The sequence below is a fragment of the Paroedura picta genome, chromosome 4 (assembly GCF_049243985.1).
Source record: "Paroedura picta isolate Pp20150507F chromosome 4, Ppicta_v3.0, whole genome shotgun sequence".
NCBI classification, from domain to species: domain Eukaryota; kingdom Metazoa; phylum Chordata; class Lepidosauria; order Squamata; family Gekkonidae; genus Paroedura; species Paroedura picta.
Genome location: NC_135372.1, coordinates 116578906 through 116604253, shown reverse-complemented (window position 1 = coordinate 116604253; position 25348 = coordinate 116578906). Strand labels below are relative to the sequence as shown.

The following is a 25348-nucleotide window of genomic DNA, read 5'->3' as shown; positions in this document are numbered from 1 at the left end:
GTAATGAACAGTGGAATATAAAAACCAACTCTGCATGGTACAGTAAATTTTATCCCCAGAACAGGCTTGGTATTAGTTTGCAATGAAATCACTAACTAGAGTAGGTGGGGTCACAGGGTTGTGGGTCCCTCCCCACTTGAATTGTAGTGTTTTTTAGGAAAACAGTTCTAATTCCTTTACTGTAAGATAAAATGAATGACTGTTCCAGAAAAAGAGCTTTTTATTTTATTCTAGGCATTTTGAGCAGATGAAAGATGATAGCATTGTATGTAACATTGGGCACTTTGATGTGGAAATTGATGTGAAGTGGCTGAATGAAAATGCAGCGGAGACTGTGAACATCAAACCTCAGGTGAGTCATTCTGTTCTAAGCCAGGTTTTCTCAGCCAGGCTTTTCTGAAACTCTGGGGGTTCTTGATGGCCTGGAAGGGTTTCCTGAATGGGTGGGAGTTAATTAATTTTAAATATATATTTTTAAGTTTTTAACCATTCATCAGATATACAGTCATGTCAAACTCCCTCCCCTCCCAAAATGGCCAGTGATGGGCCTGGAGAGGGTGGGAAGGGGAGGAGCATGGGTGAGTGGGTATACAGCTATGCCTCCCAACCCTGTTCTGCATGATTATGCCATTTCTGGGGTTTCTCAAAGCCTAAAGAACATTTCAGGGGTTTCCTAACGATAGAAAAGTTAAGAAAGGCTGTTTTAAGCATTATGCATTTGGTTCATGGGAGTCATAGAAGAGGGTGTCTGATCACCATCACAGTTAAAGGGGCTATACCTATATGTAGTTTGTTGTAGAGAGATGTCTTATATTTTCTGCCCCCTGTTCAAGGGAAGGGGTAAAGAGAAGGGTGGGGTTCCATGTTTAAGAGTGTCCAAAGGTGTGTAAGCCTGTGTAATTGGGAACTGGCACAACCACTTAAAAGCTGGCACAAGATAGCCCCATCTGGCCCCTTCTCCTTATGCCAACCTCCTGGATGGTAGAGAAATACAGTGTACACAGTACAAAGTCAGGCTCATAAAATTACTATCTCCTTCAGATCAGAAAGGAGGGAATAAATTCAGGTGGGTAGCCATGTTGGTCTGAAGTGACAGAACAGAGTTTGAGCCCAGTAGCACCTTTAAGCATAGCTAAATGTGTTAATCCCCATACCTTCAGTTAAATGGTCTCAGCCCTTGAATGAAGTTTTATTCAAGGTATAAGCTTTTGTGTGCAAACACTTCTTCAGATACAATGAAACAGAATTTCCTCAGTCATTACATATAGCTAGGGGGATGCAGCTGTCAGGAAGGGCTAGTTAGAATCAAGATGCATAAGTGACTGGGTAATTATAGCTGAGATTGAATTTAGGGAGCTGGTAAGGTCTGAATGGCAGTAATTCAGCATTACAAATACAAAGAGTTAGCAGAGGTGGGAACAAAATCCAGTGGCACCTCCAAGTTAAATTCTTGATATAAGGGAGGACTGAGAGACTTAGCACATGTAAAGTAGTAAAAAATAATATTTATAATTCTGGAGTTGCAATAACTAATTCATCTTTGGTGAAGTAAATGACAATAGGAACACTTGTCTTCTTAATTTCACATGAACAGATCCCTGGGTAAACAACATTTTCAGGAAAATGAATGTAATATATTTAGATAATCCTGTTTCTTGTACAACTGCACACCTATTAAAAGAGGCACCCGCTGCCTTTTCTCAGCGTTTGAAGCTCCAGGAGCGGAGCACATGCTTGCAACCTTTTTCCATGGGGCCCGTAACTTAGTGGTTAGCAGTTTCGGTAGAAACGCAACCTCTGACTTTTCACTGGAAATTCCATCTGCTTGATTTTGTGTTAGAAATGGTTGCTGTTCCCTTTCCTGGCTGTTCCCTTTCCTTCCTGTTGGGAAGGGGTGGCTGTCAGGAACCCAGATTCCCGGCTGGAAAGACCAGTTGTCCGACTACTTGTTTAACTGAAAGAAAGTGCTGGTGCTTGTTGGGCTTTTCAGGCGGGTGGAAATATAAACCATCAAAGCCCCTGTTTATTGCTCCTGGCACAGACTGAAGCACTAAGCGGTGCAGATCAAGCCCTGTGGCAGCATAGCTAAACGTGTTAATCCCCACACCTTCAGTTAAATGGTCTCAGCCCTTGTCATTTGAAGCATTGGTCTAACTTATTCACTTGGGGGATGGGGGACAGAAGTCTCTCGAGAATGCTCTGTCTGGCATATATTATTGTCTGTCTGAAACCAGCCTGCCCAACAATTATGGCTTGTTGCAGCTGTTCTCGATTGTCTTGCTTTTTTAGCACATTCACAGTCATGGTTGCTCTGTCCTGTAATGGCAAAAGCCTCTGAATTTTTATGGGGTGAGTCTGTATTTCCACCTTGTCCCTTTCTGATGTGCAACAGCTACTGGTTTTCATTTGATTGTAGGTGGCTGCTAGTCTGGGGCTTCTCAGGGACACCCTGTCATAGTTTGTTGAGGGGAATGTGTGGGATTCCCCTCCCCCAAGGCAAAAAGTACTAATCATTTTTGAAACTTTCCAGGTGCTGGGGACATGGTAAAGATAAAAGCCTGCCAGAAACAGCTCTACCCCCTTCATGCAGCCTATTAAAAACTGCCCTGCCACTTTTGAAACCCTGATGTTCAGTGTCAGTAATCAAGAGTCATCAGTGTAACAGTATCTGAGTGGAACCAGCAGCATAGAATTCCTAAGAAATGACCATACTCTGATGGGAGTCTTCTCCTTATTCACTTAAAAATGCCCTTTAAACTGCTTTTTATGGTTGCAAGTTGTCCAGTGCTGAGCTTGACCCCAATAGATTCCTTTCTCCAGGGTAAAAGGGAGGGGAGGTAAGGTGGGCTGGGAAGCCTGAAAAGGGCCCTGTACATCCCTGTTGCTTTTTGCCGACAGAAACCAAGGTTTGAAGGATGGCAAGATTGTTATGGTTGCCTTACAATCATCCGGCCACTGAGATCTACTTCTATTATTTGGGAGATCAGCCCTTGTGTTTTTGTGTAGATAGGTTCATTTAGATTGAGATTTCAGAATCTTCTGCAAATCTGGGGCTTTGATTTGTAGACAGTCCTCCTTTTTATGGCTCTGGTTTCTGGATTTATTTTATTGCATTTATGTAATATATGTATGTATCCGCAGATGGAGCCAAGTTGAAAATCAGTGCTATTGATGGAGTAAAGACTAGTATAGTGTACAGTTCTGTCACAAAATAATCCTGCAAGCTCAATTTGGTTTTGGTCCTCTGAGGTATCTAGGCACTCAGCAATTGTCATGAGCCTCTGCTCAGGGATGTGTTGTTCTCTTAGTCCATATTACTTCTCTCTGGTATTTCTGTTACCTGGGGGAGCTTGAGTGTAACTGATTGCTTTCCTGTTTCTGGTCCTTATCCCAATACGCAATCTCAGTAAAATGAAAGTGGGGTTTTTGTAGACCCAAAATGTAGACCCATAAAATTAAAGAGCAATGAAATAAAGATGGTATGATATAACAATGAACAATGCAATATAAAGGAGAAGGAAAAGGACAGCTTACGTTTTCAGAGGGAAGTAACTACAACCCTGTTCCTTTCTGAGAAGTTAATTAATTAGTGGTTATAACATATATACATGATGTGGGATAAGAAATCTGTTAGTCAGCACCAGCACCTTGTATTGGGTAAGGTTCAATCTGGAAACTAGATCTTTAAGCACAGGGATAACCTGGTCAGGTTATGACTGAGTGAGTAGTTCGGCCTCTTTTGCAAGGCAGACCGTTGTAATTTACCAGGAAATTTAGTAAATATTGGGTATACTGCAGCATGGTCTGCTTTTCCCAAAGGGCATTACTGATGCATCAACAAAAATTGATCAAAATAATTGGGGCCACAGATGGCATCCAGCTGCAAAGCCGAAGTGGATGGATCCTATTAATAACCTCATGTAACTTTTTTTAGGTGGGTTACCAATCTCATTGCTGCATATTGCCATTTTTCTTGCCTTCTATTGGCTGATTCAGGAGAATAACTGTAACTGTATCTTCAATGGAAATACGTTTGCTTCCAGAGGCTGAATAGAAAGTGAAACTCTGTTGGGTCAACTCCCTCCCCTTAATCTGCTAAACCTGCTTGTCTGCTCAGTTTCAATGATTTAATTTGCTTTTGCCATTTGTGTTTTTTCCTGCTTCATCTGTTCTGCTGGCATCCATTACTGTTTTGCAACCCCCCTGCTAAGATTACATCTACTTTTCCATCTCTGAACACATCTAACTGAGCAAGCAACTCTAAAGAATTCCCCACAGCACCTGCTAGGGACAGATTTGTTCAGTTTATCTTTAATCAGAATCTCTGGACTTTTATCAGTGCTTTAAAAAAATCTTTTATAATGCAAAATTAACAGGAATAGATAAACAAGAGTAACAGGAATTGTTCTCACTTCCTAGGGGGATGTACATGGCTTACCTTGCTTGCGTGCCTTAGTGCAGTGGTCCCCAACCTTTTTATCACTGGGGACCACTCAACGCCTTTTACTGAGGCCCGGTGGGGGGGGTAGTTTACTCCTCTACTCTCAACCACTGCCCTAACGCTCTCTGATCGCTATGGTAATGTTTAAACATCCCTTCAAAATAAGATACAGACATGACACAACAATGAACATAAGGAACATTTTATTTTCATGGAAATTTTAACTCATGACAATGACAAATCAATGGGAACCCTGAGCTTGTTTCTCTGCAATGAGATAGTCCCATCTGGGAGTGATGGGAGACAATGACACCCGAAGTGTGTTGTAAAGGGCTGGGGGGGGGGTGAAGTAAAGGGCCGGGGGGGGGGGGGAAGGCGTCCTTCGGGGCCCACCTCCAATTAGTCGAAGGACCACATGTGGTCCACGGCCCACAGATTGGGGATCGCTACCTTAGTGTCATCTTTTTGATTGGGTGGTGGAAGGTGTCATCAAGTCACAGCTGACTTATGGCAACTCTGTAGGGCAGGGGTGGTCAGACTGCGGCCCTCCAGATGTCCATGGACTACAGTCGCCATGAACGAATGCTGGCAGGGGCTCATGGGAATTGTAGTCCATGGACATCTGGAGGGTAGGGTTTCCAAGGCAAAAAAACAGCTTAAAAATTATGAACTACAACACCTTATCGTCTATATTACCACATGGGGCAACTGTTGTTTGCTGAGACATGGCAGAAATGGTAGCCATCCACATTCCATATTTAATTTGAAACTGTCCATCTGTGTTACAGTTCAATCCTGAGGGCTGTTCTATCTTCTAAGTTAATTGTAGTGGTGACGGGCTCTTTTTTTGAACTGAGGGGACTCACACAGCTCCTTATGGGTTTTGGGGACTAGGTTTGTTTAGAACTGTAAGCGTTCCTCTCAGTGACGTTATTGGGGAAGTAAGTATAAAGACTTTGGGTTCCCTGATGTGAGATAACTTTTGCAGTGGGCAAGAAGGACACAGACCACTGAGGCAAGAGATAAATGCCAGTAACAAACATGATTTATGTTCAGGATGTTTATGAAAAACAGATCAGCATAGGTCTTTGGACAGTGAAAGGAGAAAGCAGGCCGAGGCATGTAAATTAAGGCTAGTTATTGTTTTCAGAGTATCCTTTTACACACACAGGGTTCTACCTATACCAGCTTGCCCTTTCCCAAGGGTCAAACTAAATGGCATTAGGTCTCTCATTACCAAAAATAGGCCTCTTCTACAGATATAAAGTCAAGGGGCCAGACAAGACAGGCGTTTCTTTCTATAAGCCTGAAAAAAACCCAGATTTGAATATAAAATCTAAAAACCCACGGGAGGCTGGCCCCTGCAAAAATAAAAGAAGCAGAGCATTTTTAAAGAAACAAATGCCATTTCAGTGACCCTTGCTAGGCAATCAAGAATATTGCCAGCTTCAAACCTCAGTTCTGTCAGTAAAAGTCAGGGGCAGAAGGCCTACTCTGTGTGTGTGTATATGTGTGCGTGTGTACATACACCAATGTAGCGAAGTGATTAGTGTTAGATTTACTTCACAGTTTTGTCCTACGAGAAAAATTGATGAAAGGTCTGACATGAAAATTCCTTGGAAGAAAGGTGGGGTAAGGAAGTTTTCCAGGTATTTGTTTCAAATATTACTGTAGTTTTAAAAACTTTTACTAAAAGATTCTACCTGCTAAACCCACAGTTATCCTCAGGAGTTACCTCTTTTGTCTTTATCATGCCGCCTTCCGCAGTCTGCTTGCTCTTATACAGGTTTCGTCCCTCTCTTTAAAAATCACAAAGGTCTTATATATTGTTTATATTTCCATTCAGGTGGACCGCTACACACTGAAAAATGGGCACCACATTATACTTCTTGCAGAAGGCAGGCTGGTGAACTTAGGGTGTGCCATGGGCCATCCTAGCTTTGTCATGAGCAACTCATTTACCAACCAAGTGCTGGCTCAGATAGAGCTTTGGACAAATCCTGGCAAATATGCAGTAGGAGTCCATATCTTGCCAAAGAAGGTGAGTTGCACTAAGGGACTGGGGAACAAATGTGGTGTAGTGCAGGGGTAGCTAACCTGTAGTCCTCCAGATGTTCATGGACTACAATTCCCACGAGCCCCTGCCAGCGTTTGCTGGCAGGGGCTCATGGGAATTGTAGTCCATGAACATCTGGAGGACCACAGGTTGACTACCCCTGGTGTAGTGGTTAGAATGCTGGGCTAGGATCTACAAGACCCAGGTTCAAATCCCCACTGCCATGGAAGCATGCTGAATGATCTGGACCTTTCACACATACTCAGCCTTCCTCAGTTCATTTGGTTGTCATGAGGATGAAATGCAGGAGAGAACAATGTAAACCATTTTTGGTTGTTGTGGAGGAGAAAAGCAAAGTATCAATGAAGTAAGTAAAGTAAAAATTAACTTGTCACTCTTGCCAGTTCTTCTTTGAAAATTACCTGTCCCCCTGAGATTTCTGAGTAGGTTGTTCTTTAGCACTATGCTGTGCCTTTTAAAATGCAGTACTGTGCAGCATCTTAGAGACTAATATTTCAAATTTGGAAACAATGTGGTGGGAGGATATGGTCCTCTTTCTCCCATTTCATAGTACCACCATGCAGATCCTTATGCGCTCCTATTGGTTCCTTATTCAGGCTAAATTGCACATTGGGGCATCCAACCATGATGTCTAGCATAGAGTACAGAGAGAATTATTTGATAAATCGTGTAACAAGAACATTGTTGCAGCTAACCTGTGGTCCAGGATGTAGACTTATGGATGGATTAATTGTGGCCTCTCTAGCCTTGAAGTCACTTTCAAGTTTTATTTTTTGCTTTCTTGAGACTCAGAACACTTCCATGGTTCATGCTTCCATGGAGAATTTGTTTCCAGGAGCATTGTTCTGACATACTTCAATGGAAGAGGGGAGTGGTGGCTTCAGTGTGCCCCTTCCATCAGCAATTTTTTAAGGACCTCATTGAGGCTTGCCCCCAGCACAAGGACCTAAGAGGGATCATACAAGTCCTTGAACTTCTAAGCAAAGCCAGTCACAATCTGGTCCTAATTGTCCAGGTGTCTACTATGTATCTGCGAAATCTCTAAACCTGACTGATTTTCCTGTTTATTTCCCTTGAGGTTTTCCTTAATTATGAGAATTAAAATTGAATTCTTTGTTCTGAAAATAAAGAGTAAGATGAGAAATGTCATCTTTTTTTTTATGTCATCTGGTCTCAATTTTCCCAAACCAGCCAGATAGTAATTGTTTGATGCTCAGGCTGAACTTCATTATTCTTTGAAATTTGGCCAGGTTCAGAAATGATAATAAGAAAAGGTTTTTCTTCTGATCACTAGGATATATTACATGTACTTGCTTGGACCATCTTCTGTTTAATTTTTTAAAGAAAGGGCAGGAAGCATTTTTGGTCCATAGTAGGAATTGATAAAGAGTTGGTGCAGCATCCCCAGATGTGTATCTCTGTGTGTGCTCAGTTTGAGTTGTTATATGATGGCAGCCATTTATTGATGTGTATGTGTAGGAAAGTTCCACATATTGAGGCATGGGGCTCTTTCTCCTGCAGCAGGGACAAAATCAACCACAGTGGTTAAGTCACACCTCTGTTCTCTTAGGTAGGGCAGTTGTTATGCAATCTTTTTGCAGCTACCTATCTGGTGGCCAGAGCCTGACCTCCCAGTTTGGATTGCCCTACTGCCTAGGTAGGAGATCCTGAGCTCTGCTCTTGATCAGCAAATAATTACAACCCCCCCCCCAAAAAAAAACAATTTATATATCATTTCAAAACGTAAAAGGAAGAACAGAAGAAATTCAACTTCCATTGCTACTGGACAGAACAATTGTTGTGGGAGTTTTCCCACAAAGGACTTACACACCAATGGGCTAGAGATTCGCTGTCCACCGACAGGGAAACGAGCGCAGAATGGGGTCCAGGCATCCATCAGAGATCCCGAGGAGCAGCCTGGAGCTCCGGGCTTCAACTCTTCCACTGGATCCTGGGTGGAGGCACAGGACACAGCAGCAATCTCTCCACCCCCAAGGAAGGCAGGCGAGTAAAACAAGGATGGAAAAGGTAGAGACGTGCCCAAAGGCAGCAGCTCTCATGAAGCAGTCCTGAAGCCATCACGCCCTGGGTGCCACCTACACACTTGCTAGCCAGCGCGCATTTCCCCCCTTTGTCCAGTTTTGCCCTGGAATTCAGCAAGGAAGAAGGGGGCAGTGGCAGGCCCCTTTACCCCCTTCTGGTTCTACCATCAAGAGATGCAGTTCCATTACACCGCTGTACTATTTGTTCTATTGTTCCCTCCTCGTGTTTTCTCAAAAGGTGATGGTGGCAAGACTATGCCAAAATGGAATTCATATCTATCCATACTTAGACCTGCTGCTGAGGGCCAGGGATTGAAGAACAGTGAAATTGGCCACCCAGCACCCTATCTCATTCCTGCAGGAACACAGATTCCTGATCCACAGCAACAAAAGCCACTTGGCACAGACATCAGACCTCATGCACCTAGGAGTGAGGCTATGCATGTGCAGAACAATAGTGTTCCTACCTCGCAACAAACACAAAAGAAAATTCCGGAACTCATCGCGAAGAGCATAACAAGCAGGATGGTCAGTCTTCATCAGACACTATCACATCGATCAGACAGACTCCATGGAGGCCAATTTTGGATGTCACGTGCTGCGACAATTCACACAGGATTGAAAAAGAGAAAAGACTATAATCTCCCACCTCGAGTACAGTTTGAGCACAGCTAACCACTCTGGATGACTTCGGCCCTACTACAGGAGAATGAAACATTGGACTCACCCAAAGGCTTCTTCTCTGTAGTGGGGCGAAGTCTTCCACATCCTACCCAAGGGATGAATTGCTCGCACGTGACACAATCAACAACAATGGCAAACATATGTCCAACACTACCATGATGGGCAGTCTGACATGAAGAACTGGGAGATCAAGCTCTGGTCACTAGATAGGGGGCTGCAAAAATTTGCATAATAACTGCCCTGCCTAGGCAAGCAGAGGCGTGACCTAACTGTTCTAGATCAGGGGTAGTCAACCTGTGGTCCTCCAGCTGTCCATGGACTACAATTCCCACGAGCCCCTGCTAGCAAACACTGGCAGGGGTTCATGGGAATTGTAGTCTATGGACATCTGAAGGACCACAGGTTGACTATGCCTGTTCTAGATTACTTTTCCCACTGTAAAGAAGAAAACTTCAGGTGAGTTCAATATTTCAATGTGCAGTGTGTGATTCCAGAGCTGAGTTTTCAGATTGCTTTTTGTTCATAGAATTATAGAATCATAGAGTTGGAAGGGGCCATACAGGCCATCTAGTCCAACCCCCTGCTCAACACAGGATCAGCCCTAAGCTTTTTACCATGAAGCAGTGGGAAGACATAACAGCTTTACTCCACTCACCTGCTTAACATTTCCACTTATTTTCCCCTTCTGAGATTTCTCTTGGGTATTACTTATATGGATGACTTTTTAGGAAGCTGGATTGTAAAGAAATTTAGGAAAACTGTTTATAGTTATTATATTCAAAGTTCATCTTTTTATTTAAAAGCAAGCTGATATTCCCAGGATACTGAACTTTGCATCAAGTGATGTTTTATGAAATTGTGCAGGGCTGTTGTAGAATGCATGCAGACTAGGTCTGTAGATCACAGCTACAAATCAGTTTTGTTGGCTCTTTTGCTTAACTGTTAATATCTGAAAATCAGTGTTTAGTTGCTTGCACCACATGTGTCTAATGGACTATGATTTCTTCGGTCAGGTAATGGTTCTAATTTTTCTTCCCCTCCATTCTTTCTTTCAGCTGGATGAAGCTGTAGCTGCTGCTCATCTTGATAAACTATGTGTAAAACTGACAAAGCTGAGTGATAAGCAGGCCAAGTACTTGGGCTTGTCGAAGGATGGTCCCTTCAAACCCGAGCATTACAGATACTGAGCAGCTAGTGGAGGCCCAAAGATCTCAAGATGCAGAGATATAAATCCAAAGTGCTTGCTTCCCTGCTGGGATTCAGAGAATAGCTCTTCCCCCTGTCATACATAGACACACTTCATGCCGTTTTGATTTGTCAAAGGTCCATCCCTCTCGTTCCTGTAGCCCACAAGACAGGTTCTTCTCATCATGGTGCCAGATGAACAGTGCCTCTATTAGGGTCATCCTACAGTAGATTTAACATAAGTATCATGTTGGATCACTGTTTCTGCCTAGACATTTCATTCCGGGTTTTGTTGTAATACGGTTCCATTTTTGGTTGCACACCCTTTAAGAGCATGTGAAAAAATAATCTCCAGAAGCAGCTTCCCAAAAGCCAGGGGGCAGTTTGGGGGTGGGGGGATCACTTAGTTCTCTGACCATACCAGTGGGGAGTGTCTGTTGTGGCCTAGCTTTTGTATCTCGTGCCTGTACTGGTGTCACCATAAACTGAGTTTGTTAAAAATCTGCACTGGTAACCTTGTCTTTATTATGGGAAGAAGTGGGCTATTGTTATAACGTTTTTATTGTCATACAGCTGTTCAAGTACTCTTAGCTAGTGGATATGCCCTGACTGATTAATATAACATTCTGTGAATATATACTTAGCTTTGCAACCATTTTATCTGTTAATTTATTCTGTTACCTTAGTTTTTACCATATGAATATGAATTCTAAAACATGACCTTGTGGGAATAACTCAATTTTAAATAGCTCAAGCCAAGTGGTGGCAAATTTTGCAGGAACTAGGTGTTCTGTTCTCTTGGGAGAGAGTGCTGACACCCACAAAATATGGATTTGAACCACAAACCTACAGATTCATTTTAACTGCTAGATTCCCACTAACATAATCTGGCAGCACATTTTATGGTAATCTTGCTAAAACCAAAGAAGTCTTGGTCAGATTGGTTTCTGGATGGAAGACTATCTGGAAAAATTATATATGTCACCTTCAGTTCCGCAGAAGAAAGGCAAGATATGAAAAAATAAAATAGAACCAAAGGATGTGAATGCTCAGGATTTGATTGCAGGCTATTTTGTTTAATACTCAATTTCTCTCTTGCAGCTTTGGCACCTCCCAATACAATTGCAAAATTCACTTTATGCACCTATCCTCTGGTTCTCAGGTGTCCACACATATGTCAAGAACCTTTATGTGATTCAGCCATGCGTGCATAACAGATTCCTGTGATGTCTACCATTCATGGCAGCCAACTCCTACAATGGTTGTGGGGAATCCTTGCTGCAGATTCCTGTGGACGGTTAACTTTGGTCAATATGATGACTATTTTTGTTGTCAGAGGCACCCACAAGCCCAAAGAAGGGAGCTGAAAAAATTGGCAGTATCCTGCATATGTACACCTTCTTTGTGGTCTTCGAGCAGATACCAGAATAAGATGTTCTTAGACTACCTTACAAAGTTCTCAAAGAGGTGGGACACAGGAGTCATGGGTGATTTCAATCACTCAGATAATTGTTTGAAGACCAATGCTGCTAAAAATGAAAAGTCCAATAAATTCTTGATTTGTCTTGCTGACAACTGCATTTCTCAGGAATTTGAGTGGCCAGCTAGGGACTCCATGATTTTAGACTTTATGCACACCATTAAGGAAGAACTAATTGATGACATGAAAGTAGTGAACACACTTGATAGTACTGATCACATGATTTTGGAATTTATAATCCTGGAGGAGAGAAAAGCTGTATGTAGTTGGGCATATGGGCTGGACTTCAAGAATGCAAACTTTAATGAAGTTATGCTGGGTAAAATCCCCTGCTCAGAAAAACTTAAGGAGATGGGAGAGGGGTGTGAGATTCTTAAAAGTGAAATACTGAAGGCACAATCAACAAACAATTCCCTTGAGATGGAAAAACAGGAGGAGCCTTAAAAAACCAGGGGGGCTCCATAAGCAGCTTTCAACAGATATGAATAATAACTAATTTAGGAAATGGAAGGAGGGCCTTATAACTAAGGATAAATATAAACAAATAACCAATGTGTGTAGAGAAGGTGTTAGAAAAGCTAAAGTTGAGTATGAGCTTAGGCTAGTGAGAAATGCCAAACGTAACAGAAGATTCTTTTGCTTCATTCAAAATAGGAACAAGAGTAAAGACGTGGTCGGACTTAGGGTTGTGTGCGGCGGTGTCCGCATTAGCCATTCCAGGCCGATGCGGCCAGTGCCATGCTGCGGTGGGGGGGAGGCCTGGGCACCGTTGCATCGGTCAGCGTACACTGCAACCCCCTGTGTCCAGTTCTACAGGAAGGAGAGCAGCCACTGGAGGGCTGTCCCACGTATTCCTGTCCTGGTGAAACGCAGTGGACCAAAAACTTGTGGTCGGCCCCATGAAACGCGACTGACAGATGTAACATCACAAGAATGGCTGAACCACCGCTATCGAGCTTGCGTCAAAGATCATCCATCAGGGCGACCAACACTGTTCCATCCCATGGCCAGGACAGAAGCCCAACTGGTAATTAACTGTTGATATGACTACATATGTTGACCCTTCCCCCATTCCAAAATGGCCAATGATGGGCCGGGAGGGGTCCTGGGTGGCTATGCTCCCCAACCATGTTCTGCACAACTGCACCACTTTCTGGAGTTTCTTGAAGCCTGAAGAATGTTTCAGGGGTTTCTCCATGGTAAAAAGAAAGTTGAGAAAGGTTGCTCTAATGTATAACATTCATTATATATTCTTTTTATATAACCAAATGATAATATTTGCTTAAAAGAACTGATAATACTTAATCTATATTTGTAATGCATTCAGTCAATGATGATTTGCCAGTGTTTGAGAGGTAGGCTTTAATTGTCTTGTGTTTCTCAGATGTACAAGTTCTTTTTATTTGATTTAATGTTCAGATTATTCACCCTTGGCCAATTAGTAGCAATAATCCTTTTAACTAGTGTTAAAATATCATGAATCATTTTTATGAATTGATGGTACTAGTTTCCTAAGAAGACCAAAGAGAAGTATTTTGGGGGTCTCTTAGTATCTCATAACCAGTTCTATGGTTGTCAGAAATGCAGAAGAGCTCTACACCCTGCCACCTCCAACTGGCTACGGATCCCTGGCCCTAAAGAGGCACATTGGGCCTCAACAAGGGCCAGGGCCTTTTAATTCCTGGCCCCCACCTGGTGGAATGAGCTCCCCGAAGAGATCAGGGCCCTGCTAGAACTTCCACAATTCCGCAGGGCCTGCAAGGGAAGGGCAGTATAAATAAATAAACAGACAGACAGACAGACAAATCTTCCAAAACCTTTCTATAAATGGATAGGACTACCACATCTATCTTAAGTCTGCAGGATTTATATAGCAGCCCCAATAAATGGGTGGAACAGTTCTACAACTTCAGTTAGGTTGTTATTAGATTAATACGTGGCTGCTATGTTGAGATAAAGGTAAAGGTAAAGGTAAAGGTATCCCCTGTGCAAGCACCGAGTCATGTCTGACCCTTGGGGTGACGCCCTCTAGCGTTTTCATGGCAGACTCAATACGGGGTGGTTTGCCAGTGCCTTCCCCAGTCATTACCGTTTACCCTCCAGCAAGCTGGGTACTCATTTTACCGACCTCGGAAGGATGGAAGGCTGAGTCAACCTTGAGCCGGCTGCTGGGATTGAACTCCCAACCTCATGGGCAAAGATTTCAGGCGGCTGCCTTACCACTCTGCGCCACAAGAGGCTCTTTATGTTGAGATGTTTGATGTAAATGATTGGGTACTGTAACACATTATGGTACTAAGTATTTATAGACAGGTGTTGGCTTTCTGTGAAGACTGGTCACGTGGGTCTGATTTGCAATTTCTCTCTTACCTGGAGGCTAAGGATGATGTAACTGCTCACTTCATATATGACATCTGTATGGGGGAAGAGGATGGAAGGCTGAGTCAACCTTGAGCCGGCTACTGGGACTGAACTCCCAGTCTCATGGGTACCCAGCTTGCTGGGGGGTAAAGGGTAATGACTGGGGAAGGCACTGGCAAAACACCCCGTATTGCCATGAGAATGCTAAAGGGCGTCACCCCAAGGGTCAGACATGACCCAGTGCTTGCACATGGGATACCTTTACCTTTATGGGGGAAGAGTGTGTGACTATTCCCCACCATTCTCTGTGGTCTGCTAACTGTCTGAACCAGATCTATGTAGAAGAGTCCCTTTCATTCAATGAGTCTCTTCAACTGAGGGGCAGCTCTGGCTGGGGCTCAGCCTGCAGGGAGTGGGTGGATGCATCCATGTCCAGGCTGGCTGGCTGGAGGGGGGGACAGTTGTTGGCAATGACTCACTGCTTCCAAGTAGAAGCAAGCCCCACCTACCCACCCCTGCATTACCAAACCCTGCCCACCCGGGCTTCAAAGAGCTAGGAAGGACACTGCGTATATGATAAGTGGTGACTACCACATGCTAGTTTTGTGCAATCAGTACTACAGCTCAACTGAATTTTTAAAACTTGGAGTGGTTGCCTTGGCTGTGCTTTAAACTGCTGCCTATTTATCAGAGTGTCGTCCTAGCTGGATTCTTAGGTTTTATGTTAGCCAGATTAACTGCTAGGTTTCTCTGCGCAGCAAACTCAAAGCCTTTATGAAGTAATGGATCTAGGTCTGGGAGCAATTTTAAAATACTTGGATGAAATTAATCCTTAGTTTGAGGAGCTGCAGTGAGAGCGACCGGCTTGCATCTTCAAAGAGGATGGTGATTTGCAAGTCGCACCTCATTGGGATGCTATGAAATTAGTGGAAAGAAAAAAGAAAAGCCCAAGAAAGACGGAAGGTTCTGAAAGCACACATTTTACTGGGGGGGGGGGAGAGCAAGGGGCATCTAATGGAGTTAAAAATTCAGTATCAAAGGCTAGTTTAGAATCAATATAACACATGAAAGCAATATAGATTCAGGTGGGTAACCATGTTGGGATGAAGCAGAAGAGCAAAGTTTGAGTCCAATGGCACCTTACAGGCCAATAACGTTTTATTCAAAGTCTCCAACTGAGCCAAAGAGGAGACAAGAGGAGCATAATTGAAAACATCAGGAAGTTTCTAATTAAAAATGCTTCCTACGAATCTTCTCCAATGCCCCGTAGGATGTTCTTCTCAGGAGCACTACAAATCTTGCATGTTACAGCAGCTCTCAATGATATTATTCTCTTTGAACTGTCAAAAGTTTTCATGGACGGAGTCAACTGGTTGTTGTGGGTTTTCCAGGCTGTGGTGCCATGGTCTGGTAGTTTTCATTCCTGATGTTTTGCCATTAACTGATTGGTATCTTCAGAGGTAGGATATGGCATAATGGTAATCTCTCCATGCCAAAGTGTGGAGTGTGTGAACAGTTGCTGAACATTTATTTACTTTGTGGTGTCTGTGTGTAACGCATCATATTCTTATCTTATCTGGGTGGCTCCCTGGGGATGGGCTGGAACTAGGAAGCACATTTCCTGTTTCTGCGTGCGGTTCATAGAAAATCCATTAGTCAAGGTCTTACCTGTCTTGTCCAGTGAACCATTGCAAGGTGCTTTTAGAGTCCCATTTTAAAAATTAGTCTATTTTTATTTTAGTTTTATACACTATCAACCTGGAGACTTCCATGTAAGACAGGAATGTGATGTTCCCCCCTCCCCCTCAAAAAAGAAGTAAAAATGTCCAGCAACTGTTCATACACTCCACACTTTGGCATGGAGAGATTTCCATTTTGCTGTGCCCTACCATGGAAGATGTCAGCCATGGTTACTGGTAAAATATCAGGGATTAAAACCATGGCCACACAGCCTCAAAAACCCACAATGACCAGATATTCTCTTTGTCCTGTGAACGTTGTGATCAGTGTATCTGGCCAAGATGCCTTTTGTTTGGGGAATGCCTTCTCTTTTTAGGCCAATTACCCTGGTTGATTTCTTTCTTGGATTGCTGGCCAGATGCTTAGATTCTTGTTCTCAGATATGCTTGGAAAGGTTGGCTGAATTTCCAAGGATTGTAGACTGTGATACGTAGTAAAAACAACCGTTCTAGGGATCAGTAAGGCTCTATCAATGTGCTTGCCCTGATACTACAAGGTGGGTGAAAACTCTTGAGATGGGGGAATGAGCTATATTATCTAAAATGCAGGAATGGAGGGATTTCTAGCTTGCTCAAACTTTTGTTTGTGCCGAGAGTGCAGTATTGGAAGGCTGTAAAGGCTAAATAGCATCAGCGTTAAGTTTTCTTTAAGAAATGCCATGGTTTCTGGAGCAGCGTGTAATGTTTGAGCAATAATTGCTTGACATGTGCTCACATTTCTGAGTGCTCTAATTAAACTGAAGTTCCCAGGCTGCATGTTTATGTATGTCCAAGGATGGTCATTTGCCATCCACATGCCATCCCATATTTGCTATGGGAAACAGAGTTGTAGCTACAGCCGCCCTGGTGTAGTTGCAGCAAACATAGTTACCAAGTTAAAGTATGGGCCAGTTCCAAAAGCTGGTGAATGCGTGGCTAAAATCGTAGCTCAGTGTCAGAGCAGCCCTTACATACTAAACCACATTTATCACAAAGGAAAGCAAGACTGTTGAGGATTAAGCCACAGAAGTCCTTAATATTTCTGGTTCTTTCAATCTGATAGAAGAATTCTAAAAACAAAAACAAAATTAAGCCCTAATTCAATGAATTAGTCAAGGGGATGGTGTATTAAATCACTCATGTATGGCTTGCTGCTGCCTTGCAGTCTGCTTTTGAACAAGGAGGTAAGGAAACCATCAAATGAAGTACAGAGGCTTACTATTGATTTTCTCTGAATACATGAAAATTAATTTCCCCATGGATTACCTCCCGGACACTCTCTGAAATTGAAAGTTTTAGTTGGGCCATCTGTTAAAAGAGCAAAGTTTGAACAGCACTGCTTTTGTGCACATGGATCCTGTGAGAGCTGCGGTGAAGAGATTTTTAAGTCTTTCACTGGAGGCCAGCCATTGACTTAGGCCTTGGAAGGACCTTCCTCTTCTGTACATGACCTAAACCCAATTTATTAAATATGTCTTAAAACTGTTTTCCCAAATGTCATTGGTTCTGTGACACCCAGTATAGTGTGGGCATCCAATAAATCTGCAGCTCTGTGTTTTAATAGCAAAGTTTACCCTCTATTGGTTGCATCTGAGGACCTGTGTCCTATGGTGCCTTCCTTCAATGATCACCTCCCATTGAGGGGAAAGGAAACATTATACCCACAACAAAGACCTCCTGCAAGTCCCCCAGGGTTTCTCCGGTAACCCTCACACCACAAGAAGCAACTGCACTTCACTGTATGATTTCACCCTGATCTAGCCTAAGTGATTGCTTGTTTATCTAACACTCTAAATTTGCATACTGTGCCTCAGTCTTTATTGTAGGCTTGCCAAACTCCAGGTTTGTGGCTGGAGATCGTCTGGGATTACAACTGATCTCTGGGCAATTTATTATATTTATATACCGCCCTCTCCTGAGGCTCAGAGTGATTTACATAAACCAGGGAAACAATACAGGTGACTCAGTAGTTATAAACAGTAACAGTACAGTGATAACAATAGAACAATAGAATAATGGAACAGTAGAACAATGGTGAGAATATCAATTCAATAGAGAATTGATTCACCTGGAGAGAATGGCTACTTTTAAAGGTGCACTGTATGGTATTTACTCCGCTGGTAGTCCCTGCCCTACCCAAACCCTGCCCTCCTTGGGTTCTACCCCTCCCCTCATCTCCAGGTATTTCCAGCCCAGAGTGTCAACCCTACTTCATTTTACTTGCTGCCTCCTGACATAGAATTGTTCCCACTCAGCAGATGGGAAAGCGGAGGCTGAACGTGCTCATACTTTCAGGGCCTTTTCGCACGGGGATCTTTGTTGCAAATTGTTTGCGGAATGAAAAATCGCCATTTAAAATAGTGGAATTCGTCGTTATGCATACCTGCCTTTGTAGTGGAATCAGTTGCGTTTTTTAGCGTTTCCCACAGGCTTCCGGTCTCGGCAGAAATCGCTAGAAAGGAAGCGCTATTGCCAAGCTCGTCCCGCCCCTGGCCAACAAGCAGCCAATGGGCAGCCGTTAGCATGCTCCCAAACAGCCCCTTTCCCTTTAAGAAAGGTTTTTTTAAAAAAAAAACAGACCTATAGCAACGAATCTAGGTAGATTCGTTGCTACGGAGAGACCCATCCAGCTGCCTAATGTGAGCTGTCGTTTGATTGTATGATCGTTTGCACGCTGCCTCGAGTGATAAAAAAAAATTCCCCCCCTCCCTTCTCACGGGCCCGATTTTCGGCTGAATTTATGTGTAAAAAATAAAGGGACTTTATTTCAGCAAACGGGCTTTTAAGTGGTTTGTGCTTAGTGACTAAAGGTGAAGGACTGAAGCCAGGGAAGCCTCTAAACAGAAAGAGGCTCGCCGGTGCGTTTATCCCCGCTCGCTCGGAGAAAAAAAAATGGCAATCGCTTCGCCGGAAGTTTGGAGGAGAGAGCCAGGGGGAGGGACTTTGAAGAACCAGCAACAATGGTAACGCACAGGTCTTTAGCGCTACTGTTGCAGATTGGTTGCAGGAGTGTATCGCTATCCGGAGGGTGAATCCACTTTTCTGGGCCATTTCGCACGGCTTCAAAATAGCACAATGGTTGCTAATTGGAAACGCTACTAATTTGCCATAACCCACGACGTCGTAGACAATCTGCAACAATCCTGAAACCGACCCGCAAAAAGCGCTTCATTGTAGCGCTTTCAGGGGAATCCAGAAAAGTGGATTCACCCTCCGGATAGCGATACACTCCTGCAACCAATCTGCAACAGTAGCGCTAAAGACCTGTGCGTTACCATTGTTGCTGGTTCTTCAAAGTCCCTCCCCCTGGCTCTCTCCTCCAAACTTCCGGCGAAGCGATCGCCATTTTTTTTTCTCCGAGCGAGCAGGGATAAACGCACCGGCGAGCCTCTTTCTGTTTAGAGGCTTCCCTGGCTTCAGTCCTTCACCTTTAGTCACTAAGCACAAACCACATAAAAGCCCGTTTGCTGAAATAAAGTCCCTTTATTTTTTACACATAAATTCAGCCGAAAATCGGGCCCGTGAGGGGGGGGGGATATTTTTTTTATCACTCGAGGCAGCGTGCCAACGATCATACAATCAAACGACAGCTCACATTAGGCAGCTGGATGGGTCTCTCCGTAGCAACGAATCTACCTAGATTCGTTGCTATGGGTCTGTTTTTTTTTTTTTTAAAACCTTTCTTAAAGGGAAAGGGGCTGTTTGGGAGCATGCTAACGGCTGCCCATTGGCTGCTTGTTGGCCAGGGGCGGGACGAGCTTGGCAATAGCGCTTCCTTTCTAGCGATTTCTGCCGAGACCGGAAGCCTGTGGGAAACGCTAAAAAACGCAACTGATACAAAGGCAGGTATGCATAACGACGAATTCCACTATTTTAAATGGCGATTTTTCATTCCGCAAACAATTTGCAACAAAGATCCCCGTGCGAAAAGGCCCTTCTGGATTCCCCTGAAAGCGCCACAACGAAGCGCTTTTTGCGGGTCGGTTTCAGGATTGTTGCAGATTGTCTACGACGTCGTGGGTTATGGCAAATTAGTAGCGTTTCCAATTAGCAACCATTGTGCTATTTTGAAGCCGTGCGAAATGGCCCTGAGAAAAGCAGAAAATCTGATCAGAGTTCCACTTATCTGGATTATACTTGCTTCAAAAGGCCATTTCACACTTTGCATGGAAATACCCTGGCCCAAGCCAAACTCGTGCACAATAGTTAAGATATATATATAAATGTGCAAAAATGTTTTTTAAATATATACTTAAATCACCTTACATTTACACTCCACCTATCTCTCTAATGTGGGCTCAAAGTGTCTTACATAGTTCTTCTCTCCCACATTCTCTCTTCACAGCAATCCACTGAGGCCAGTGAGGCTGAATGTGTGTGTGACTGAGCCAATCTGGGCCAGAACATTCCAATTCCCTTCATTTTTGCCACTGCAACTCCTTAAGCCAACCTTTCTCTACTTTTTTACCATTGAGAAACCTCTGGAACATTCTTCAAGCTTCAAGAAACGCCATAAGTGGAGTGATCATGCAGAATATGGTTGAGGAACATAGCTGTGTACACACCCACCATATCTGGTCATTTCACCCGATAAATGTTTAACCAATTTAAACATATATTTAAAAATTAACTTCCACCCATTTTCTAAACCCCAGAGTCATCAAAGAATTCCAGTCAAAAAAGCTTGCCTTAAGTTTTGAGATGCCTAGTTTCATTTTGTAGTGAGTTACATTCAACTGTCACACTCTGGTAATTCTTCACCTGACTGTATGTTAAGAGGAGAAACAGCTTTGTATAGAAAGAGAGGAGAAAGAACTGTTTTTTATAGCCTGCTTTATCACAACCCCAAGCAGCTTGCAAACACCTTTCCCAACCTCCCCACAACAGAAACCTTGTAGGGTAGGCAGGGTTGAGAGAGCACTAACAAGAACTGGTCTGCAAGAACAGCCTTGAGAGGAGAGTGATTGACCCAGGGTTACCCAACTGGCTGCATGGGGAGGAGTGAGGTGTCAAACCTGGTTCTCCAGATTAAAGTCCACCACTCTTAACCACTACACCTTGCTGGGTTCCAGAGGCCTAACACAGTCCAATTGTTCTGTCTTCAGTCTGTGAGGCTAGCAGGGAGGAAGTCTCCAAATGAGCCAATCAGGACGCTGAAGGAGATCATTTGAAAAAACATCAGGAAGTTCCTTAGCTATGTGAAATATACATATCCAACAATGCCCCCTGCAGGATATTCTTCATATCCTTTTAAATTATGCACACTACAGATCTTGCATATAACAGAGGCAAGGTACAGTTCCACAGCATCTGGCCTACTAAGAGAAACATAAGCCTTTGGGCAGGAGAAGATGGATTTCTGAACCACAGCTAATGGTGCCCCAAGTCCATCTGTGGAAATAAATCTTGCTGACTGAGTTTTTTTGCTGATCTCATAACTTTTTAACTTGCAATAAGGGGAAAGTGAAAAATTCTTGACACTTGACTTGTGTTTAGCCGGCAAGAGTACATCTATCTTCATCAGCGCTTTCCTCATCTGTTGCTTCTGCTCAGTGATAAATCTTTGTTAAACTGTGTTTTGTGTTCCCTCCTGGTTATCACAGGGTGAATCCTTCAGTATTCCTGCCTGCATCCCATACCCAAAGGGTGATGTCATGCCAGCCATTTTGTCTTGAATCAACACTGTTTGGTCCCTCAGGCATCCTGCTGGTGTTGCTGTCGAAGTGTTCATTTGTCATATTTCTAATGCTCTTTAAAAACCTGGGCTGATTTGATACAGGGTGGTCCCGCCCCTGTGGTGGTCATGGTGTCAAGATTATTATTGCTCAATTTATACTTGCAGATAAGATTTTACTTGGTATGAACCTGAATCCCTATTTGGGCAGGGGGCAGAAAAACGTGGGGTGTTCCATTTATTAATTTAATTTATCATGGGATAGCCATTCTCAAAGACTCATGATGGATCATAATAAAACCCCATTCCCAACCCCCCCCAAAAAACCATTCCCAAACCCCATAAAACATAACAAGCGGTGGTAAAACTCTTTCCTAATCCTTCACCCGGTCCCATTAAGTAAGCAACTTGGGGATAGGGTAGACCAGATGTTAAGGTCAGCCTGGGGAGGGGCCCAGATCTTTTGGGCCCTGGCCTCAACCAAAGACCGGGCAGAAGATTTCTGTTTGACAGGCCCTGTGGAACTGCAAGAGTTCCATCAGGGCCCACAGCTCTGCCAGGAGCTCATTCCACTAGAATCATAGAGTTGGAAGGGGCCATACAGGCCATCTAATCCAACCCCCTGCTCAACGCAGGATCAGCCCTAAGCCCTTAACTAGGTTGGGCTAGGACCAAAAAGGCCCTGGCCCTGGCTGAGGCCAGACGCTCTTCTTTTGAATGAAGAGCCCTGTGGGGGACATAAGGAGGCAAGCGGTCTTTCGGGTATATAGGCCCAGGCTGCGCAGGGCCTTAAAACTTGATACCCGAACCTGATCTGGGCCGCAACTGGCACAGGCTGGATATGGGAGCCTAGCAGCTGCATTTTTCACTAGCTGCAGTTTCTGGGTCAGGGACAGGGGTAGGCCCCCGTAGAGTGAATTACAGAAGTTCAATCTGGAGGTGACAGTTGCATGGATCACTATGGCCAAGCAGTCCCACGACCAGTAAGGTGCTAGCAGCTGAGCGTGGCATAGATGGGAAAACACCATATGGGCTGCTCCCAAGATCTGGGCCTCCATCAATATGGAGGCATCCAAGGTCATGCCCAAGTTCCTGGCCGAGTGCGAGATGTTGAGCTGCGCCCTGGCCAAGGTGGGCAGATGCGCTTCTTGTCCTGCTGCCTTTCTGCTCAGCCACAGGATCTCCATCTTAGAGGGTTAAATTTCAGGTGATTCTCCATGAAAGAAACGAAAGGTGCAGTCTTCCCATAGGGATTGGAGGGCCTGAAGCTGCTGGTAGCTTACCTCAGAAGTACTCCAGCTTCTCTATAAAATTAATATTCTAGGTGGGATAATTGCTTAGACTGGTTGCTGAAAGGGAGTATTGTGTTTTTATGAACTGGCTGTCACTTTGTATTTTGATTGTTATTGTAAATCATGCAACAGATGTTACTAGGCTCTTCCCAGACTGAAGCTAGGGTTGCTAGGCAGCCTGCTAGACCTGGATGTGGCAACATCACTTCCAGCGCGCACTGGAATTGACACCATTGTGTCAGTGATGTCTCAGCAATGCTCTGGTATTTGGGCAAGAACTCTATGGTAGAAGCCATTTTTACCACAGAGCTTTTGCCCAAAAACCAGAATGTTACTGTGACTTCTCAACATGACATCATCAGTGATGTAGCCTGGGCTTCCCTTCTGCTTTTGGTAAATCCACTCTATCCTCACATGTTGTTAAGAGGGACCTGGCAACTCTACCTGAAGCTGTAGGTAGCTTGCCTCAGAAGGACTCTAGCTTTTCTATACTGCTGTGCATGTGCATGAGCTGAACAAAAAATGTGCATGAAGCAGAATCACTATGTAGGCTGGTGGTAGGACTATCCTCTCCTGGAGCCTGGGCTGTGTTCCAACAGTCTAGACAGAGAGATTCTCTGGTTGCCATAGTGAGTGATGAGGGAAAAGTAGCTGTACTGCTGGCTGCTCCAGATTATCCTCTCCTGGTTCTGCCTTGCACTCGGGAGAGCTGAGCCTTGACATCACTACTATGGAGTGGTGCATGGTGGGTGTTGCAGCAATTGTTAAAAGACTCTGCCTTCCTTGCCAGAGAAGGATTTGCCATCCACAGCAATAATCTTACCCATGAGGCAAGTGACTGCTTCCCGGACCCTCCACATAGTCCTTTGGGATGGAACTGTTGGCATCCCTGGGGGAACAGCCTTTTGGAAGGTGGCCTGCCTTGAGGTCCCACCCATGGCATCCTGAGTGCAGGGAGCCTTTCTTGGGAGTGTCTTCTGCTTCCCATCTGCTGAGAAGGATTGGGCCTCTTCTTTCTCCCACTGGCCGTGACCTTCTGGCTCTCTGCCACACAGGGATTACTAGGGAGGCTGAAGAAATGTTTGCAAAGTGTGGGCTTGAAATGGGACCCTAGGATTGGAGAAAGTGGAAGATACAGATGCTTTCTTGTGCTGAGCTGAGAGGGGCCATGGAGAGAGTACTCGAGGGAGAAGCAGCAGGGGGTTAGGATATGGAAGGGGAAGGTGATTCCTTCTCTCTCTCTGAATCACTGCCATCAGAGTCCTCCTCTCCAAAGAGTGGTAGCAACTGCTGGTGTTTCTGTTTTGCTTCTATGGAGAGCTCCAGGAACAGATCAGAGGAAGGAGGTTCTGAGGCCCCTGCTAAATCAGGTTCCAGTGAATTGGCAGGGATGGAGGCTTTTGCTACACAGGGGGTGGATGACAGGGTGTGAATGAAAGAGAAGAACGCAGGGAGAGGACATCTGCCTTGGGAAAATGGCACAAACTGATTTCTGAGGCTTTGATTTATTTCTTTTAAATCAGGGGTCCCCAACCTCTTTCTCTGCAGCCCTTGACTTGGACTTCAATGCCTTGGCTAACAGAAAACAGTCACAAAAATCACACTGACTAGGTAAGCAGGTGTAGCTAAATAAAAGGATTCCACAGTAAAATATTGTTTCAAAATGGATTGTATTAAAGTTAACATTTCTTCATTTACCTTTGGATGTTTACTTTTGATCTAAATAAGTAGGTTAATAACTTTGTTACATTTTGGTTTAAGATGTGGCCCTCTTTAGGCACTGGGTATGCTAATGCGGCCCCCAATTGCCAAAAAGTTGGGGACGCCTGTTTTAAATTAAAACAAGCATGACAAAGTTGCTGTAAGATTCCAGTGCTCTCTCAAGGAAACTAAAGCTTGTGATATGGCCCAGAAAATTCCTGCCACTTAAGGAAGTAAGGAACATATTATAGTACATAACTAGAACAAAGAATAAATATATTTATGCAACAGCAGATGAGTGGCTGTATCAGTGGTTCAAATCTGCCTGGAGTCTTCTTGGTAGGAACAATCTATGCACCTTTCATGTTGGATCCAGCAATGTTTTCCCTTGGTGAAAAAAGGTGAACATTTAAAAGACTATGCTGGGTGTGTCACGAGAAAAGCATGAGAAAAAACATGGGGGGTGGGGTGGGCTGCAGTTAATTCAGGATGGGTGAGATTGAATGAAAGAGCTCACAGGAGGCAATCCTTCACAGCCTTCTTAAAACTAAAAAGAAATTGAACGTGCCAGGCCTGTTGCCAGAGGACATTTGCTCAGGGTCTTATCACCAATAGGGTTTCCAGTTTGAATGCTTTTCATTTCCCTGACACAGCACTAGTGTTACCTAAAATGCACCTGTCTCTTGAATTTAT

The 25348-nt window shown here is 44.0% G+C and overlaps 1 protein-coding gene across 1 annotated transcript in view; it reads left to right on the top strand.

Annotated features, from left to right (window-relative positions):
• Positions 1-10932, top strand: part of AHCY (adenosylhomocysteinase) — a 32606-nt gene extending 21674 nt beyond the window's left edge. The window contains exons 8-10 of the mRNA XM_077335306.1: positions 235-352; positions 6288-6482; positions 10300-10932. Coding sequence (XP_077191421.1) covers positions 235-352; positions 6288-6482; positions 10300-10431 — 445 coding nt within the window. The 3' untranslated portion in view covers positions 10432-10932. The remainder of the gene's footprint in view (positions 1-234; positions 353-6287; positions 6483-10299) is intronic.
• The last annotated feature ends 14416 nt before the right edge of the window (positions 10933-25348 follow it).